The sequence below is a fragment of the Xiphias gladius genome, chromosome 9, assembly GCF_016859285.1.
Source record: "Xiphias gladius isolate SHS-SW01 ecotype Sanya breed wild chromosome 9, ASM1685928v1, whole genome shotgun sequence".
Lineage (NCBI taxonomy): Eukaryota > Metazoa > Chordata > Actinopteri > Istiophoriformes > Xiphiidae > Xiphias > Xiphias gladius.
In genome coordinates, this window is record NC_053408.1 from 13,107,213 (window position 1) to 13,129,444 (window position 22,232).

Sequence of the window (22,232 nt, forward strand, 5' to 3'; positions counted from 1 at the left end):
ATTTTTAATTGTTTTAGTTTTGTAATAGTTTTATATTTTCTTCACTTGTACTGCTAATGTGTATTTAATTGTAAGAAATTATTTTTCTTTTCCACTGATTGTCTAAAAAAACATTTGTCAAAAAAGATACAAAGTCTTATTTAACTGTCCTTAAGTTCTTTTAACAAAAGAAATGTAGTAAGACTGAAATCATGAGGAAAAAACTGCTTGTGCTTTAGAACCAACATTTTTTAAATTCAGTTATTTATTTATTTTTGCACGTGTAAAGGGAGAGTATTTCCATACTTAACAGTCAGGTCCTGATATTCTTACTGTCATAATTTATGGTCCTGACTGGCATTTTGTCCAAAAATCGATGTGCTTCCAGAAACTTTGAGAACCTAGATATGCAGTATTATGATTGAAGTTGAAAGTAATGGCAGCACTTGAATGTTTGCTTGGATCTGTTGTCGACTGGAGTTTGAGAGGTTTGTAAACATTGTAGTGTCTCATTTAGGATAGATCCTATAGTACAGTCACTGCAAGAAGTAATGCTTGCCTGGCTTCATCTGATACGGGTTTTTGAAGGCCATCACACATATTTTCAGGACAAAGTTCCTAATAGTTGTGCTTACACGCAATATTGTTATATTTCGCCATTATGATGTCAAAAAATTAAAACAATTTAGTGTTGTCTGAAAAAATCTCAAACAGCATGCAGAACATTGTTATTTCAGTGATAGCAGCTGCTTAATTTATAATGTCAACCTGAACTTGTACAAGTAAAAGGTAGGGAAACTCTGGGATAGTACATTTTTAATTCGATTTAATTTGCAGAAAATCCTTTTATGAGCATGTAATGAGTAAAGATGAATTGGCCTGGGTTCAAGCCTCAAAACTAATCTTAGCGCACATCAGCAAACCTGAATTTTGGTCTGTAATTTTTGCTAGCATCACTTCTCACAGTGCACAAAAACTCATTAAACCTTTTAGGACCACATGTAGATTATACATATACTGTATAATCTATGAATGACTCCACAATGTGGATGTTACAGTTTGCAGATACTCTGAATTATTCTGTCATGACACTTTATATGGAGTGTACATTTTCTGTTACAGTCAAGGAAAATGTCCACCCTTCCTATATATCTGCCGTGGAATGTTTTTCTTCATGCTACAATTGACTGACAGTGGGTGGGAGGAATAACATAGTGTTACACACCACAACTAAAATTTGAACATGTATGATAATAGAAGTACTGTATTTCTTCATATGTGCTTTGTATTGTATGCAAATGGTTCTGAGGATTGTCGTAACTGTGGGTCTGTTGAAGTTAAAGAGTCATACCCTATAGTTGTGGCCAGTGCAAATCACCTAGGAGATTCTGAAGTAAACATTGCTTACATAAAAGAATACAAAAAAAAACAAAAAACAGGCAGACGTTGTAAGTGCCTCTATGAGGCCCCTTTAGGCTCTGATGTCAATTTAGGAGTTCATGCAAACTAGCTAGATTTAACTAGCTAAACCTTCAAAGCAATGCTTAATAAGTCAGTGGTTATTATTGAATGTACATATCTGTATCTACACATGTTAATACATTAAAGTCATATGAAATTAATATATCTATGTATACTTTGTGAGTGTGGGTAGGTTTAATAACAACTGAGTCTGACAGAGGTCAATGATTTGCCATCAGAAAGGTGTATGGTTGTATCCTGCAGATTGCTCAGTGAAATGCCAAACTGACCTCATTACACCAATTGACACGGGAGGGAACCTGGCATTCTGATTATTTATGCCTACTTATTATGTCTGTATTTATTTGTAATATTTCCATGTGACATGGTTATTTTTAAAGCATACTTTTATTAATTCAGATATAATGACAACTTACTGGAAAATTCATTTTTGGTTTTTTTGATGTTTGTTTGTTGGTCTTTTAAGTACCTTATATAACATTTATACATATGCTCTTTAACATCCTTTTTACAGAGTTTTGTTCTATCGGTACTTACATATCTATAGCTATATCATATGGTAATTTGGGAATAAGAATAATGTAAAAAATGTACTGTGGTGGAAATAATGTAACTTTAACCTGCATCAATAAGTCAATAAGCTGTTATGATTTATAGTAACAGTGTCGTGTGTGACAAGGCAAAAGCTGCTTTGTTTCAGGGTGTTACTGGTGCCAGAATAAAGACAGACAAAGACAGAATAGTCCTGTTTATATCCATACAAACAGTGGTGTGTTAGGATCCAGTAATGGATAATGTCTTTAGATTTGTGTACATGTGCACTTGAAAACTTGAAAACACAGAAGAAGGTATATACAGGAATTTAATAAATCTAGAACTAAGACTCCACTGACTTATTTCTGATTTTGTGCGGACATATTTGGGAAATTACATAGATTTATGCGTCTGGCACCAGGAGAAGGTCCTGCTTACATCATCAAAAATACTATTTTAATACAATTATTAAATCTATGGTTAATGGGTGAGCAACCGTGGTGGTTTAGATTAATAGGTGATTAATAGGTCATTATGTAAACTGCAGTTGCATGCAGAATGCATGAGGGCCTTAACTCTCTATCGACTAAATCCCTAACATTTATTGTACAACTGGTCTTTGAAAAAATATGAACTGTTTCTTGCTTTTCTCTGGAGAGAACTACAACTATACAGTGAAAATTGACAGAAGAAGAGGGTGAAACGACGAGCAGGCGGGAAGAGCTAATGTGGCTGCTATAAGAGATGTTTGTATTGTGGGTTGATGTGTGCTGGTCAGACCAGAACGGAAGTGTTTAATCTCCCAGTAAATAATACATGATGCCAGCACATGTGATTCAAGAATGGTTTGCCATAACTGTAGCCAAAGAGTTAGAAATACTCCACCTACTGTTGTTGACAAATATTTTCTTGAATTTGCACCTGTGTTGGCATGATGTGTAGCATAAATTGGGGGTTAAGCTTCCTGAAATGGTGTCAGCCAAGTTTGTAAATTCACCACTTGCTTCACAAAGTACAGTAATCTCTCTTTTAAATGTGAAAACTTCCACGAAGAGCATTGAGTATGTTTGTATGTGTCCATCTGTCAAAAATGTGTATTTCCATGAAGCGTACTATCATTCAAATGAAAATGTTTGCATACGCACACACACACACACACACACACACACACACACACACACACACACACACACACACACACACACACACACACACACACACACACACACACACTGACACTCACACATTAGTGAATAATCATCATCTCCCTAACACCTAATTTTGTTCACTTTGAAGCTCTCTGTAAAGATGAAGGCTGTATTTGGTGAGAGTTGGCAAAGTGGAGAGCATGGTGCTGGTCAGTTGGCTGGCAGCTTGTTTCATTCAGTCTGTTGCTTGTTTTTCTAATATTTGTCAGCCACAAGTTTTAATGTCACCATTTCTTATGTGCCAACATTCTGTCTGTATGTTTTTGATAGACTGTTTTTGTAGCTGTACTAGAGTTGTCATTACAGTTTAAATTTGTGGCACTTCATTCTGACATGCACAGTTAACCAGCAGTTTACAGGTAATGGTAATCCCTGATTACTTCCTTATTGTACATAATGTTAGTATCACTACGAAACTGTGTTAAGGAAATCCATGTAACAGGCAAATGCCAAATATGAGAACAAGAAAAATCATCAATTGACGAACAAGATTGCTTTATATTAGTCAAGCACTTCTATAAACCAATCAAGATACACGTGCTTACTCGTAATGTTACAGGTTTAGTCAAGTTTCACTTTCACTGAAAATGATTTCTTACAAATAATGTCTGTTCTTCTCTGTGAACTTAATATTAATGGTTTTCTGTTCTTGTCTTCACAGTGTTAAGTTTCTAGCATTCGCCTTCTCTCTAATGAGGAGTCAGTAACCGGTAAACACAAATTTGCGGCAGGAGCCACGTAAGCGACAGGTGTGACACGGATGGACAGTTTAAAGGAGATCTTTGGGGTGACAAGAGAGAGACCAGAGGTTAATCATGAATTAAAAAATCATATGGTCTGCTCCTCATGTTGTTACCAAAGCAGCCTCTTGGAACTCTGACCATACTTTTGACTACTGCCTGACTGACCCTTTTTTTTTCTTCTCTTTTTTCGGCAAACTGACTGAGCATTGCACTGACACACTTTGGGAGAGAAAAAGACTCCTGATTACACATTCCAGATGACATCTCTCTGACAACATTACACTCGCCATCTTGTATGATGACCAACTCAGTATCATCTACAGTGCTGAACAACTGTGCAACTTCACAAGTTTCAGAAAAAAAAAAAAAAAACACTTGTCTTCACAAAGGACTGAATGAACAATGTAGCATCTCTGCTAACATATTGTAGCATTTGTTGGCTAGGAAATAACTTGACTTAATCCATCAACAGTTCCAAGAGAGAGGAATTTATGCATTCAAGGGATCTTTTAGATGTCATTTTCCTCTTGGGTTCCTTTCCAGTGATGAAAAAAAAATATGTATAGAAAGTACATGAGAGAAAAAGGATTGGTCTTACTCATTAACACTTGACATTCCAAAAAAAAGAGATACCCTAAATATAAACAGTGCATACGAAATCAATCACAATCAAGCATACTTTAGTCCCTCATTAAAGTTTAGCACTTGTATAGCATGTTTGCCACTGAACCTATGTCTTCCATTCATTTCTATCGGAGTTAAAACACTGCCCTCCTCACAAGTACTGAGATAATCAAAAACAACACGTGAAGCACATGTAGCATCAGCTCGAACAGATCATGTATGACATTTACTGTACATTTAGGCTCACCTGCACATTCACCATTAGAAAATGTTGGGGTGGAAAAAGACTTATCGTTATCTCTCATGTACTGACACGGAATAGCCCGAAAATCCATGTGGGATACCAAAGGTCCTGTAGCATGCACTTGCTGAATGACCTTCTGTAATGTATTGTAGATTAGGAGAAATACTCCATTTAGGATGAGGTTTGTACTCACCCTCATACTGGCCATTGTCTCTGCTTGGTACAAAGTCATTCCTCTAAAAGAACTTAGTCCTTTAACTGCCACTAGCATCTCATCCCTGTATGCACAATTGACTATTACAAGTATTTCTCCCATATCTGACTGACACAGTTCTCAGTATTTGAGGAGCAAAAAGACTGAGTCCAGGAGACAAAAATCCTAGGGACAATTGTCAGTCTTTCTTTAATATCACAGGATATTTGCTTACCTAAATTACAACGAAAAGGACACCTCTACCACAAAGGCACTTTTTATGTCACATAAAACTGTCCATTAGCTGGAATTTATGTGTTATCAGTTTGAAAGGGACCAATCAGATAAATGTTCCCCCAAAACATGAAGGCCAACACTGCCAAATAGGCACAAGAATCCCCAGATGCATACTGCCCCATCTCTCTCTTTACCTTCTTGCTGCCAACGACTGCTTCACTGGCAAGTCGATGTCAAGATAAGGATGGCTCATCAGGAGAGCCCTTGGGGAAAGGGGAGGATGAGAAGAAATGGACCAAGAGCAGAGCAAGTGTGGAAGTGTACAAAGAGAACAAATCTATATTTTGATAAACAAATCAACTATCCATGGCTTCGGAGAAAGTTTCTGAGCAGAAAAGGTCCGGAATGGAATAAAGAAAAAAAAAAATCAGATGCAAATGTGAATAGAAAATTTTGCATCATGAAATGGGATCAAAGTTCTGGAAAAAGATGGGAAGCGAATATTTTGTCACAAGGGGTGGGCAAAGGTGGATTCCCCACACGCACCGGGAAAATGTTTTTTGAAAGACAATGAGCAACGAAAAACTTGGGGATGACAAAGGATGGACGCTGAGATAAACAAATGAAAAAAAAAAAAGATAATGCATTTTTGTAACTTTGTTTACCAGCATGACTACTTTGCATGACTGTCTTTCTGCAAGCCCTTAGTTGAAGACAAGGGTGCTAGAGATACAAAAAGTATATATAAAATAAATTAAAAAAATGTTATATGCAATTAATGTTTTAAAAAAGATTATAATGAAAGAGAAGAGCTATATTTTGTTTTGAAAAGTAAAAAAATGTGAATATTGAAACATGTATGTTTGCAAAGTACACCCTGAACTATGTTTTGTTTGATGAAATCTCTCTGCTACTACTGCCCTACATTCCTCATTCCAGTCTTTTCAATAGTTTTACTTTGTAATGCATTGAGCAGTATATTTTATAACCGTTCAATCAACAGCGACCATTCAAGACTTTGCCAAACTATAGCATTTGCGCAAAGAATGTCACAATTCACAAAGTTCGTCTTTTCTTCCTTGAATCATTTGCACAACTACTGTAGCAGCAGCAGCAACAGCAGCAGTTCTAAAACAAAAGCTCTCCCTACCACAACTTTGACTGCTTGATTAGTACACATAGTTTGCTTTTTTCTTTGGCAATAATACAAGAGTTGTCACTTGATTGTAGCAGGGCAAACGGAGAACCTCAAGAGTATCTTCAACGCCTCAGTGTTAAAAAGATTCGTAAAGGCGTTAGATGTCCCATGGCAGGATTTTGCTGAGATAGGCAGTTCTTTTCCACAAGTCCTAAGTAGAAAAATGGGAGTACAAGTGCAGGTTATCCAATAAAGACCAATAACAGACAATGAGAGATACTATACTGTGTTGGCGAACAGTCAAGAGAGATTTCAGGTTTGCATGGAACCAACTGCCATTCCAAAGTTTGTGTGTGGTTTAAAGGACTCAGGTGTGTTGATGGTGTGTGTGGATGTAGGTGTTTTGCTATTTTCCTTCTAACATAATAAATTCTAGTATATAGACAACGATAATGTGAACACCTCACAGTGATGTGTAAAAAAACGCATGCATTATGACTTGATAATCTCTTGAGGGGGAACAGAGTCTTGACATATCCCCTTAGCCTCCTATCATTGTTTGTCCTGAATCCAGTCCTGATAACTATGAACACTGTGCCGTGTTGTAGAGCAGAAACGTCTTCCTCCCAGAGGCAACTGAAAACTACTCACACTCGCAGTGTCAGCATGAGTGTGTAAGGTAGCTCGTCTTCGTTTTTTAGATGGCCAGGTCTTTGCATCTGTCGTTATCCATGGAGTTACTGTCATCCGGCTGGCTAGTTGGCAGCTCATTACAGCACAGAACACAGTCATGTGAGCACCAATCAAAGAGACCCAGAGCTTCCAAAATGATGTCAGTGAAGTACTTTAAGTGTTGTGAGACAGAAAAGATGAGAGACACCAGTGTCCACTGAGGGGAGATTGATGTAAAAAGTCATGCTAAAAAAAAAGCATCTCATTGTTGAGTGCTTTCCAAGCACCTCGTCCTGGTTTTGGTATTCCAAGTGAGTTTCAGGCCCTGCTGGTTCAGGGCTCAGCTCAGGCAGCTGAATGGTCCTCTGTCCATCCCTGAGACATTGCAGTTGGAGGCTCACCAGTATATGAGACTCAATGGCATGATGTAGACTACAGAGACTATTCAAGAATTCTGTTGAGTCTACGCTGGTTTTACAGGGTCTTGAACTTACTTTTATCTATTTGCAAAAATGGTCCATGGGATTTTGTTTTGGTCCTTTATCTCTTTAAAACTCCGGATTTCAGTTCCCATTTTGGAAGGCATTAAGCAACTATGGCTTTGATGGTCACAAAGATGGTTATGAATATTTCAGAGGTAAACTTCTAGCAGTGGTGTGCACACTTGCAAAAACTTTGTGCTCCACCCAGCTGTTTTCGTTTTTATGGCCAAGTACTGTCTTTTTCTTTCTTTATCACTGTTAAGGTTGCCATTTCTTCATTCTCTACATTGTGACTGCTCTGCCAATGCCAGGCTGAAAAAGATGTCTTTCCTTTTCTATTGCATAATACTGCCATTTGATTTAGTCATGTTGAACAGAATGAGTTACAATGTTGAGAGTGCTAAGTCTGTTTTATTTTCTAAAGTTTGCAATCTGTTATAAAATGTGAGAGATTTCCTGTGTAACACTCACATAACCAAAAAACAAAAACAAAAATGCTTTACATGTTAAGTAGGTGCCAATGTTAACCTAACAGCTACTACGAGTAAGTGACAATATTATGACATGTCCTCTCCAGGTGTTTGGAAGGTGTTATGTGGTCCTTGGATGACACATCCTTAATGATATCCTATGTATTTTCTTTATGTGCCTGTTTATGTTTAATGTTTTTTTTTTTTTAAATTGAGGACACTGTATGCAATCTGCACCACGAATGCCGCTGATCGACACTTACTGTATGCTCCCTGAGACACAGATGTTCTGTCATCAGTCCAGATGATTGCAACCATATGTATAGTGGCTCTGTGGCTTTCCATAGAGTGACTTAGCAATCACACTAATCTAAAAATATTTTATTTTACAAAGTCATAAGAGCAGAGTTGTTTTAGAGGAAATGTTATCGTACTAAATAGATTTTTTCTAATATATTTAATATCTTATTTTAATTAGAAATAATGTGATACACACCACAAAAGTCATACCAATATACATACATCTAATATTACAGACTAACATCATGCATTCACGTAAGCATTCCAAAGATAACAGATGTATGTTCATGTTACATGCCATCAAATTGTATAAAACAGACTTAGGTACTAGTACATTGTACTGCAGTCTTAGTAGGAGAGTGAATGGGGAGTAGAGGTGGTCACTGGAGCATCTGGTTGTGACTTATGCCGGATTTTATTTTTGAAATGTTGGAACACAAAGAACAACTCATCAAGAACTGTATAAAGTATATTTCAATGGAATGTTCATGATCTATCTTTTTATATTTTGAAGAAAAAATAGAAACATATCAATAAAGTGTCATAATTGAACATATTTCTACTATTGAGACTTAAAATGTATGAATGTCAATGCGATCTAATGTGAACCAATCTCCATAGCAGCTTGAATGAATAACTGATTAACAGTCATGAAATGCTTTTTCAGAAACATTAAAATTGCTTAAAATCATTGAAATGAACTTAAAATAAATGAAAAAGTGACATCAATGGTGTGTCAGTTTGTTTAAGCTTTATAAGTGATGAAATGTGGGCTCCTGTGCATACCAGCCGCTACTATAACATCCTGTACTGACTGTCAGTTAACATCAGCCTGTCAGGAACACGATATCACAATACAGGGATTGATATAATCTGATTTGAAGTGAGGACACAATGAAAATCTAAAGTCTTCCAAGATACTGATGGATGACACATTAAATTTTTAACTGGAAGTTTGAGGACATAGCGTATTTAGATGGCAGCATTTCCAAGAAGGTCCAACTGTTAAGGTTCTTTTTTAGCCAGAGACCGATGCATTAAACCCTTTTTGAGCTTCTAAAATAAAGGCTTGACACGTAAAGGTAATCTATAATTTTGAGGTCATCTGTAACTGTGTCATGGTATTTGAGCATGATGAGGTAATGTAAGTGCTGTTTTCCTTGCTTGATGTCAAATAACTTTAACTGTAACTTCTAAAATCCATGAAACCAGACACCAACATGATATATTTTTTAACTGAACTGATAAAGAATGATTGTGTTCTTGGACTCAAGAAAAAAATTTCAAAGATTTGGGGAAGAGGAGAAAAACAGGAGGCGGCAACAGGATGGACAAAATTAAAACCAACATTTTCAATGTAATTTTGAAGTCACTAAATCAGATTTAGAAAAGCAGCTACAGAGGCGAGTCAATAATTAGAATACCAATAAACAGTGTTAAAAAGTGGTTTCACAAGATTTAATTAGTCAGTGTCTCATTTACAGTTGCGTTGGACATAGAAACTTTCATTTATAGAAAGGGGAAAACGTTTGAAAATCCCAACAATTTAGCTATGACAAACAATTTGAAAAGTTGACATGCACAAAATTTTCTAAACAATCTTAGTAATGCTTTTTTTATATATATATATATGATGAAGGCACTGAAGCATATGCTGCTGTAAGGACCCCATGGCAAGAAATAGTAAGGTGGTCTGATGAGTCATCTGTTACCTACTTATGGATACCCACTGTCTGTTTCAGACATATCTGCTATGGTGATGCACCTGTGGTTGTATGTGCAGCCATCACTGAATATCCACATCCTTTACACACACACACACACACGCACACACACACAAAAAACCCTAGAGAATTCCTTACTGCATTTGATTAATACCTGATATAGTTTTACTTTGTCCACACTTGATTTATGAAGGGTCATCAGATTCATAGTAAGCAGTCTGAGTTAGATCACCTTGATGACATGATATGTGATCAAATGGGAATGTAATGTAGCAGCCCAGTGAGCAGTGTATTTCTTCTGTGACTGCAGGCAGCTATGAGGAAATGTCGGCAGAGGCCTCTTTCAGTTTTTTTCTCCTTTGTGCCAAAACATCACCTCCCTCTGGTGGTAATACTCTGTAGTGTCTGCTTTGGTAGATTCAGATAGATGAAGACCAATGACTAATAACAGTAAATCAGATTGATTGGTTGATTTACTCTTTATTATTTGTTTGTTGTTCTTTTTTGTTTGTAGTTTATTTTATTGTTTCAAATTCAAATAACAATTCAAAATGATATGAAAATTTGGAAGCACTTGCCCTCAATAAAAACACCTTATTATTATCAAGTGGTATGCAATGTGACACAACTCTGTGATTCCATTTCATATCTTACATATTTTATATTTGAATCCTTTGTTCAAGGGCAAATTTTGTCTTTTTTGCACATGTTTTGGTGCTGTTCTTTTTTTTTTTTTTTTGGCTGGTATACCTTAAAATATACACATCACAAACTCATGGCTAATAGGTTAAATTGCTGACAGTTGTATCATTAAATATAACAGCGTGAACCATTTTAGTTTTACAGTGTTTCAATAGAAAATATTTTTCTTTCCCTGCAGATTATCTCTTTGGGCTACTGGCAAATGTATTTGCTAGAAATTGTAACCACAAAATAAGGGATATCTATACTAATGTGTCTATTTGTAGTAAGTATATTACGTCGTCCCTTTGTATTGTAGCAGACGCCATGATTTTACAACTACCTAGATGACATACATACCTAATATTCAGTGGTGGCTGTTTTTCCTGCTGAAGCATGTTGTTTGACACATAGCAATCCTGTGCGGACGAGCAACAGATTGAGACACTGGCGGGTGCTGCTCATGATTTGGAGGCGATGGTAAAGAGGAGGCTGACATGGGTCCAATTTTCTTTGAATTCAAAGCATCATTGTCCTTGAAATGAGGGGGAAAATGGGACGAAGCTAAATAAAACTTGCATTTGCTGAATGATGATTATTGCGCTGCTGTACAAACAACAAGTCATAGCAGGAAAAGCACAGGTGTATTCAATAATTAATCGTGGCTGCATTCCACTTACCATGTTTGTGCCGGCTGATTGAATAGTTTACTGTGGCACTTAATGGAATTCAGCCATCTTTAATGTTATTAATTACATAAATTAAGACAAGTAAAAATGTCTGCTGTGAAAAAGGTCTTGTGAGCCAAAAATAAATCTTATTTTATACTTCTCTACAACAGCTTAGCCTACTCCCTTTCAACAAGTAACACACAAATTGAGAGTCTTAATTTATTAAAACATTCATACTTACATGGACTGAAGGAGGGCATATTACCCTAATAGTGTAATATAATAACATAATATAATAATAATTATTATTATATCTTATATAATAATGTAATGAGCCTTTGTTGCTCTCTGCCTTTGAGGCACACCAACAAATGTCCTTCAAGCTGCACTTGGCAAGGACATACTCTTGTTTGCCATGATGGTTTTTAATGACACAACCAAAGAAAGCTCTGAAATTTATAAACAAATACTATCAAACTTCGCTGTCTCTGCGCGTAAACCCTATTTCTAGTAGCTAACTTGCAATAGTAAAAAACACGCAAACGAAGCAACGGGGGGTTTGCCTAATGAGTGCATAAAGGTAAGTGTCAGAGCTCGGACTTACCTGTGTGCATTCTGATTGGCTACTTTTACCCAGTTGCTTGTTTGAGAGGACACACCAGAACACGGAGGCAAGAAAATCATCACTGAACCTGCAGCTGTGTCTTCAGTTGACTTCAAGATGAGGGCACAGCTGTAAATGTATCATATTTAGTAGTATATGGTAAATGTATTATATTTATGTTGGTTTTGCAGATGTTGTTTAATGATAGTAAACAATCTTTAAAAAAAAAATCATTTTAAGAGAGCAGGCCTGTTGGGAAATTAATTGCAGCATTTTGAGGGTTTTTGCTGTGTTTTTTCTTTCTCTAATTCCTTCTATAGTAAGGAAATGTTTGGTGGTCTTAGATGATACCAAAGAGAAAATTTAATTACCAGCTTGTTTTACGTGCAAACAACTTGCTTTACATGGGTAACATATTGTAGAGTCACTTTCACATAAAAGGGAAGTAATTTTCTAACATTTTATATCTTATACTATATAAGTTCTGTGAACATAACTGTTAACATTTTCTTGATTTGTCTTAATGCAATGTCATGTTCTCATGGATTTGTGATTGTTTTGATCTAGATAACAGATATTATAAATTATAGCTATAGAAAAAAGGACTAAAATATTTGTCCTTTATCTTACATAATATTAAAATATTATTAACCCAAACCATGCCAGTATAGATCCGCCATAATAATGTAAATTAGTTTCAGGTAATACTATATATATATACTAGTCATTTAATAAAATAAGCAATTAAATGTAGTAATCTAATATTAAATATTTTATGCTTATGACTATTGCGAGAGTATAAGTTCCATTGGTTTTTGTTTTTAAATAATACACCTTCAAATCAAATAATTTTGAGTCAGTGAAGTACAGTGAGGGACCTCTGTCTGTCAGAGTACCATGCTTGTTAGAGGGGGTCACACCACACAGTGCCAGGCAGGGGTGACATTTGATAGGGAGGTTGAAGGTTGTCTTGCCCCATAGCTAAAATGGAGGGAAAGGACAGGGAGGGGTTGGAGGGGTCTAGTAGAGATTGAATTTCAACACGACAGCATTCCCAAAAAAATTTTAAGGCAGACAACGTGAGGCAGCAAGGGACTGGGCATGATCGTGGATGTTCCTTGAGCAAACAACTGGAAGAACAAGTTGTGTATAACGTGGTCAGAGAGTTTGGCTGGACTGGCATTGGACCTGTGTGTGTGTGTGTGTGTGTGTGTGTGTGTGTGTGTGTGTGTGAGTGTGTGTGTGTTGTGTGTGTGTGTGTGTGTGTGCGTGACTGTGCGTGTGTATGTCAGTTGAAGGTAAGAGACAAAGAACGACTTTGTGTACATGACAGATGGAAACGATGACAGAGAGAAAGACGGACAACCTGATGAGCCATGAGACGGACAATGTGATTTTTCATGCTGCCATTTGTATCTGTCAGCAGCTGTTTTACATTTAGTGAGTAAATACTTTCATCTCATTTACTGGGCACTAACATGGCTTGTTGTTTGTAATTTTTATCCACAGTAATCCACAGATCACCTTTTAAATAAGTAATTATTATTATTATTATGATTATTATTATTATTTCAAAGAGTTTTTAGCAAATGTTGGAGTGAGTGAGTATATTTAACTGTGATTAAATCTGTCATGGAAATTGTAAACAACCAGACACTGCTACAGTATCTTCCCTTAAGCCATTTGCTTCTATTGCCATCTGTAATTCTTATCAACTGAAAACCAAATCCACTGATGGAACTATCACTCAGGTTTCAGACCCGGTTTGCTTTTAAGTCCAGTTGTTCTCCAAATTCTCAGGAGAGTGGTTTGCCACATTCCCTGGTCTGGGGTACTTCAAAGGATGGACAGCAGTGACCCACAGGAGGATGAAAGAGGAGGCAGAAGGAAAAAGAAAGATGGAGAGAAAGATAAACAGCTGAAGAACCAGCTCAACAGTGAGGAAAAAGGAGAGAAGGAGATCAAAGGGAATGAAAAGGAGAAGAAGAAAGAAAGTCGACGTTCTGGGTCTCTATGGAGGAGTGGATGGGCGTTGAGTGAAAGACTCGCCATCAATGTCTCAGGGATGCGTTATGAAACTCAGCTTCGCACCTTAGCCCAGTTCCCTGACTCCATGCTTGGTGACCCCACGCGTAGGTCACGGTACTTTGACCCGCTTCGCAATGAGCTGTTCCTGGACCGCAATCGGGCCTGCTTTGATGCCATTCTGTATTTTTACCAGTCAGGTGGGAGGCTTCGGAGGCCAGCGAACATACCCCTGGACATCTTCATGGATGAGCTGATGTTCTATGAGCTGGGAGAGGAAATCATGAACCGCTTCAAGGAGGATGAAGGTTTTCCCAAAGAGGAGGAAAGGCCTCTGCCGTCCAATGCAATCCAGAAAAGACTGTGGATGCTGTTTGAGCACCCTGAGTCCTCATCCGGCGCACGTATCATAGCCATTATCAGTGTTATGGTCATTGTGGTGTCCATCCTCATATTCTGCCTGGAGACACTGCCTGACTTCAGGAATGAGAAAGAGACACGAGAGGTAGGAGATTTGAATGAAGTGTTGCTGTATGTTCGAGAGGCATAATGATATATAGACTTTTTAAGGGTATTAAAGTCTCCAAATCTCAGGAAAGTCAGGTGAATGGTGCTATGAGGAGGGACGATGGTAAGTATTCTTCATTTAAACAAATTATTTAGTCACCTTGAAGGCATTTATTTGGGTGAGAGAATGGGTGGCAGTATAAAAAGAACTGGGAATGCTATAGACAGAGGAAACTGTGGATTAGATTAAATCAAATCTAAAATTTGTGCCGAGTATGGGATGGGTAGGTTGAAGGTAAAGAATTTGACATTAGAGAAGATATTGTTGGTAGGTCTCTCTCTAGAAAATAAGTCTACTTCTCAATCTTTTTCATATTTTTATATCATGGTTTTATGTTCAATATCACACCAATTAATTCAGTACTATTTGTTAAAAAGGAGACAGTAACACTGCTCAAAGTTTTTAATTTAGCCTGAATCAAACCACCAGGGTATAAGGTCTTTAATGGGATGTGTGTGACTGCTTGGGTGAAAAGGAAACATGATATCATTGGAAGCAGGTGTTTAAGTAAACACACACGTGGTGAGTACTACAGTGTGTTAGAGGAAAAATACTGACATGGCTAGAACTATTGGCCAATATGTCTGGAAGCAGACCAGAGAGAGAGTGACAGAAAGAGAGAGACAGACTGAGAGAAGCTTATGGTGTGATTATTTTAGTCGGCTGTTAAATTTGATACAGGGTACAGGGAGGGTACAGGGAGTAACGGGTGGGGCCTGATATACAAATAAAGGGAGAGAAAAGAAAGACGTAGTGAAGAGACAGGTGTGTTAATGAAAGGTCACACTAGTGACAAAAACACAGACAAAGGTGAACCAAGGCCTTTCAGTGGCTCAGAACCTGAGACTAAAAGGTATCACAGGATGAGTAGCATATGTGGGGTCATGTTAACACTTTTGTCCAGGACTGCTGTGCTAGGCCGGACAAGTGAGCTGCCAGGAAAGTACTGTAACTTGCTCCCGTCCAAAGTCAGCGGTAGACCCACTGAACTCCATTAGCAATGTTACACGGCTGCAGTGGTCAGGGAGATGGGATAGCGACGAAGGTGGAGATGGATGAGGAGCGGTACACCAAAACTCTCTCTCATGTTTCTCTTCAGAGATCTCACAGGGTTATATTTAGTCTTAGGAGAGCCCTGGGAGCAGATTGACACATAGATGTCCACCTTTAGCAATAAACACTGTCACTGACCTGCTACTGAAAGTCATAAGGATTACGCTAGGTTTCTTTATACTGCCCTGCAGCTTTACATGTTACACACCGCCCATTACAGCATGCTGAACTGATCCTTTCATATCCATATCATCTATTTTCATGCTTCTAGCTCGATGTTTTAAATGGCTACCATCTAATGCTTGAATGTAATGCTAACTGACACGGAAGATGGAATGACAGGTGGACTGAAAAAGAGATTGGTAACATTATGATCGAAGCATAAAGCTGCAGTTGTCGGACGCTTTTATGATGCTTCCAAAAGTGAGAACCAATGAGATAGTGGGCAACTTACTAAAATTCAGTGTAGTTCCTTAGGACACCACGAAAGCAGAAGCTCAGCAGTAGTTTGTTAACTACTTTTTATTCAATGTCTTGCTGAGACTTTGATGAGATGGTACTGCTCATGTCTATATGGTAAATACATAATTGGAGCCACTAGCGTGTTAGCCTAGCTCAGCAGACTGGTAGGAGAGGGAAACACCTAGCTTGGCTTTGTCCAAAGTTAAAAAAAAATATTTTCTTTTCTAGCCAGTACATGTCAATTCAGCCTTTTATCAAGGGTTATGTGCCACACAATATATTTTTACATGTTTGGTTTTTGTACAGATTGAAGAAATGAGATATCATGTATTAATTAGAGAACTTTAGAGGTGCTTGTAGGTGGATTTTAAGCTAACTGCCGGTTTTAGGTTCATAATGACCATACAGACTTGAGAGAGGTACAGTATAAATCTTCTTTAAATAAGCGAATAAGCATATTTCCGTAAATGTTGAGCTTTTCCTTTGAGTGGGATTTTATCATTTATTATTTGAAGAACAATTTGCAAAATTGAATTTTTTTTAGTTGTGTATTTTCATTCTTGTTATGGTGATACTGCTATATTTAACATATGTTTTATATTTTTCCTGTCTTCTCCACTTCAGGAATATTTTTACAAGTACCACTCCCAAGCAAAGAATATATCTGAGAACATGCCTCCTCCATACAGTGTATTCCACGACCCCTTCTTCATAGTGGAGACCATGTGTATATGCTGGTTCTCCTTCGAGCTCCTCATGCGCTTCACTTGCTCGCCCAGCAAGATGCACTTCTTCAAGGATATCATGAACATCATCGATTTCAGTGCCATCCTGCCCTATTTTGTCACTCTGGGAACAGAGCTGGCCAAGGATAATGACGCCAGTCCAGCAACATCTTTGGCTATCATAAGAGTCATCAGGTTAGTGAGGGTTTTCAGGATCTTCAAGTTGTCTCGACACTCTAAGGGCCTCCAGATCCTTGGTCAGACACTGAGGGCCAGCATGCGTGAGCTGGGCCTGCTTATCTTTTTCCTCTTTATTGGTGTCATTCTCTTCTCCAGTGCCATCTATTTTGCTGAGGCTGACCACACCAACACAGCCTTTATCAGTATACCACATGCCTTCTGGTGGGCAGTTGTCACCATGACCACAGTGGGCTATGGTGACATGTACCCAGAAACAGTGTGGGGTAAGCTGGTGGGCTCAATGTGCGCCATTGCTGGCGTGCTTACCATCTCACTGCCAGTGCCTGTCATAGTATCCAATTTTAGCTACTTCTACCATCGGGAGACTGAATGTGAGGATCAAACTGAATACACCCATGTCAAGACAACACTGTGGGAGGACGAGGAGCCAGAATGGGAGGAAATAGATGAAGGGGATAGGGATCCTGAGGGAGATTATTATGCCATTGAAGGCATCTGTAACCCTCTGAATGGGACTCTGCTGGGTGGACTGTGTACAGGGCAGAGCACTGAGTTCAGAAGGGGAAATATGTATCTGAGGGAGCCACTGGTCACTCAGGTTTAGGGAGGGTGAGTGTGTTTTGTACACTTGTCAAGACATAGTAGGATGAGACTGTAAGGGAAATAGTGAATAAAAAAGCAAAATGAAGCACAAGTGAATAAAGATGAGTTCACAGATCAGCAGTACAGGTCCTGGAGAGAGAAACTAGCAAAAAGAAAATGACAAACAGAAACTGCTGAATTGTTTCAACCATAATTTTAACACTAATGTAGCTACTAATAACCTTTTATTGCCTTTTCTTGTTCATTTATAGTTATTTACTGCAACACCAGCCAACTAAATGTCACTGAAAAGCAACTTTTGTATAATAGAGCTTCACAAAAGCAAGAAAAAGACAGTTAGTAAATTTTACATTCTCAGGGTCATAATATAAATATAGTATGAGTTGTTTTATTTATTAATGCTATCGGCTTGTGTTTGAGATGAAAATAACTTTCTGAATGTCTGTGCCTTCAAACTATGATGTCTTAGTACTGTCACTTTGTGCCTTAATGTTTGGAGTGGAAGCAGATAGATTATTGGCGATATAGATGTCATGTCTCATCAAAACTCAACCAAACACCAGCAGAGCTGTCATTGAAGACAGACTGATATCTCTTGTAATCCAACCCCACATTCTCAACATTCTTCTGTATGTTATGTACAAAGTTCACACTTGTGTAGTTTTGGCTTATGTGACCTGAAGCGACTGACATGACCTTTATCATAGTGTAATACAACACTGTAGCATTACTTAATGACTCAGTGTTACCTACTGTATTAGTGTTGAAGAGGCATGTTTTGATTGCTATGGCACGAGTTCTCTATTTATCTGCTTATTTATGCGCTCAGTGTTTTTAATAAAGATTATATTTTATTAATTTTCTTAAAATTAGTTGTGTTATTTATGGTTGCTTGTGGTATGGAGTAATTGTTTAGAGAAAAGATTTAACTGGTGCCACTGAAAAAGAAAAAAATTCCCAATCAGATATAGCTGTGTTGTTTCAGTATATGAAATATAAAAAACTAGAGAAACACAATTATACCTAATCCTTCGCTGCTAAGGCTACTGCATCTCTAAGCACAGCATGTAATCAGTGAGGTCTGCCAGACTGAATCTGTGTTTCACTTTTTCTATGGCCATGACCGACCTTTTCCATAGCTACTAAGCCGCTATAAGCAGTAGCTTCCAATAACATTGCTCTCAATTTCAAAGGAACACATAAGTCTTTCCACAACATCACAGTAATGACCCATGAAAGGTATGTAACAATAGCATCGCTAGAGTAAACTGCATCAATAATGTGTTTTAGTTTGTGTTATAGATGTTGGTTTAACAGTCAGTAAAGGGAAGATACATTGAAATAAACTTAACTGTGGGATAAAAATGTGATCAATCAGTGAAGCAACACTGAGAGAAAAAACAAACAAAAAATGCCTGCAGCATTTTCAACCATATTACAAGCAAATTGCCTGTTTTTGTCTATAAAAAGGGCTAAAAGGATGCAGTTATTAGTGTTTGAATTTTTATGTCGAACCTGTTCCTGCTAAACCAAATTGAAAGTTGTCATAATGCAGGAAAAAACAAACACACAAAAAAAATACAAATAGTAGCTACAGCAATTACATCTGCTGCTAATTTTACATCAGAAACATTCATATGAAAACAATATTCACGACAGAAATATCTACAGCCCTCCTCCTCTAACCCTCCTTTTTCAGTGCTATGGAGAAAATAAATAAAAGACCAGTGAGGGTTTTATTTTAAAGTGAGGGTATTTATTTTGAACAGAATTAAGGAAATATGTGGAGGCCTTGACTGAAACACATTTTGGACCCAAGTTAACTCCAGTTCAAAGATCAACTTCAAGTCAAGTCAATTTTATTTATATTGCCCAAAATGTAAAATCATAAATTTGATTCAAAGGGCTTTACAATCCGTTTTTCGACCCTCGTTTCAGTAAAAAATAAAAAAAATATTTGTTGAGTTGTAGCCCTGCCTCTCTTACTAAGTGCAGTGGCTGTATAACTCGCAATAAAGACAATTAAAAAATGAAGACAATTTATGACTGTGGTCCAGAACTATAGAGTTGCAGAATGCAACATACATAGTAGGGAAATACCAGTACATACAATCAATACATATACACTAAATTGTATATATACTGAATAACAACTAAGAAATTTTTTTGTAGGTTTGCCCAACTCAAAGACACAAGACTCAGATGATCACCAGAGCCCATAAGCAAATTGGTTTAGAGAGCATGGCCCGCTTTCCCACATTACTTATTTGTCCAGTAGAGAGCGCTCCTGCTCTCACAATAATCAGCTCATTTCCTCACTCCTCCACCACAAAAGCTGTGATCATTGGTCAGAATGACCATTCTGTAAATATATACTTCCTGGTTTGTTTGTTTCATTGAACTGCTGTGTCGTTGCATGACAGAGGTAGAAAAACGAAAGTGAAATTTATGTAATGTTTATTTTCATTCCAAACCTCTCTCCAGTCTGTCTGATAAACACTTCTTGAATAATACAAACATGAGCTTACTGGACTTTCCAGATTTTCCTCACATACCAAAACATATCGAAACGATGTTGCAATATGGAACATTTCTTCCTCACACACAAACATGCTTTCAAACTACTAACCATGAAATCTCACAACCTGTAGTCAAATTTCTTTAAATAATCACTACAAATACAACACACCCAAACAATAAATAAATAAGTTACAATTCTATTGCCCTCGTAGAAAGCTGTTGAGAACCAAAAAGACCAAGCTGCTCATCTCATAACAAAATCAAGCCTGCAGCTTGTACCTGGTCATTAAAAAGATATGTTTTTAGAGGGTATATATATATATAGTTAAAGATCAGTGCAGTTCATTTTCTTTACTTTTCCATTGAGAACTGAGGACTGACCATAGAATTCAGGCCCATTCCGAGAAGGTCATCAGAGTCCACGTTGAAATATCTCGGACTGTTTGTTGGTTGTTCAGACACACTCTCCCCTGTCAGAGTATTCCTAAGTGGTAGGAATCGAGTGAAGGGGACTGTGTGTCGCTCCGGGGAAAGTTTTGATGCCAGAGACACAGGGAATCCATGGTGCGAGGAAAGGAGACGGGTGTATCCATCTGCCAGCAGCAGCTCTCGGAAGGTGCAGTCAACCTCTGTGTATTGCCTCTGAAAGTGACAAAAGATGTAAACTGTCCGTGAATGACTAGACGGACAAAGATTTTAGGATATTAAAGTTTTCTTTGCTTACTGTACCTGCCCAGTCAAACGGCCTCCACTGTCCGCACAGAGATACAGGGATGATGACTGTCCTTTGATGACTATATGGCCTGGTTTAACTGACTTCAGCTCCAGCACACCTGGAAAAACAGAAACATAAATACATTCTTCTTCATAAATCTCCTGCTGGTCTCAATTTTCTGGGCCTCAAATTATCCAGTATATTGTGTGGATGTATTTGAAAGAACACTATGCTAAATTGGGCCCCGAATGTGCTGTCTGTTACTAAAAATACTCACTGTAAGGTGTCTGAACATCACTTCCTGAAACTCTCCCATCCAGGGTCATTTGCAGATACATGCCTCTCCTGTGGTTATCTGCATCAAGAGGAAAGAAAGAAATCAGCTTAATGAAGAATTCAAGGTGTTAAAGAGCAACATTATCTCATCAATACTCCCATATTTGCATTGTATCTATTCCTAAATTACTAAATTGAAAAATATTATAAATACCTGTGTAGAGATGCCCTTCTCTGACTTGATTATTAAGGGTTAACAGTGGGTTGGAGTCAGTGAGATAAAATGACAGAGAGAAAGGAAGTGGAAGGATTAAGAGAAAAGAAGACAGGTAAGAGAAAGATGTGTGTGGAGATAAATACATTTGGAAAAGAGATTAAGGAACTCTTTAAAGAAGATAAATAAGGAATAAATAAAAATATATAGCTAGATAAGAATATAAAAAAAATAAATAATAAATAGAAAATATATGGCTCTGTACGAACAAGTTCTTTTTGATCAAATTCTGAACAGGAGCGAGTTTTGTGCCCTTATAAAGGAGCTAGGAGAAGGAGGTCCTACTTCATGAGAATAAGGTATGAGTCAGACATTTCTACATAAGTAAACTGTGGTTTAATGCTGAGAGGAACCCCTCTGTTCTCGCACTATGTATGGGCTTCTTCCGTGTCCTATACAGTAAGCGTTGCTTGTGAGGTCGGGTTTATGGACTCTCACAAGTTCAGGTGGGCTTGAATTCTTCCGAAACAAGTGCATAAGAAATGGGTATATATAAGTATGGATTTTATGTTTCCCAGTGATTCCATTATTTACCCTCTTATAGCGAGTGATTTCACATTGCTCAAGGAACTCAGAATAATAGTATGTATATTGTATGTGCAATGTATGAAAACTGATTTCCTTGCTTAGCTATACACAAGCACCTGGGTCCGGTTTCTTGTCAAAAAAGGTCAATAATATCCCTCCTTTAATTGAATTCTCACATTGCACTATTAATTACCTTTTTATCTGAAATATCTTGGTACAGTAACACACCTCATTTTGACTTGTGATTTGTTCACACTGACAAATATCAGTAATTATGTTTTATCATGTATGGACAA

General features: G+C 37.5%; 2 protein-coding genes across 2 annotated transcripts; one reads left to right on the forward strand and one right to left on the reverse strand.

Moving 5' to 3' along the window:
- Positions 1–13,829: 13,829 nt before the first annotated feature.
- LOC120794305 (potassium voltage-gated channel subfamily A member 7-like) lies at positions 13,830–17,624 on the forward strand. The gene is made up of 2 exons (XM_040135248.1): positions 13,830–14,516; positions 16,719–17,624. The coding sequence occupies exons 1-2, from the start codon at positions 13,830–13,832 to the stop codon at positions 17,622–17,624; spliced, it is 1,593 nt and encodes a 530-aa protein (XP_039991182.1).
- A 1,941-nt stretch (positions 17,625–19,565) lies between these two features.
- On the reverse strand, positions 19,566–21,610 carry fgf21 (fibroblast growth factor 21). The gene is made up of 4 exons (XM_040135249.1): positions 21,349–21,610; positions 21,136–21,213; positions 20,873–20,976; positions 19,566–20,785 (listed from the first exon to the last, which is right to left on the reverse strand). Exons 1-4 carry the CDS (start codon positions 21,494–21,496, stop codon positions 20,495–20,497), a joined length of 621 nt encoding a protein of 206 aa, XP_039991183.1. The 5' UTR covers positions 21,497–21,610; the 3' UTR covers positions 19,566–20,494.
- Positions 21,611–22,232: the final 622 nt, after the last annotated feature.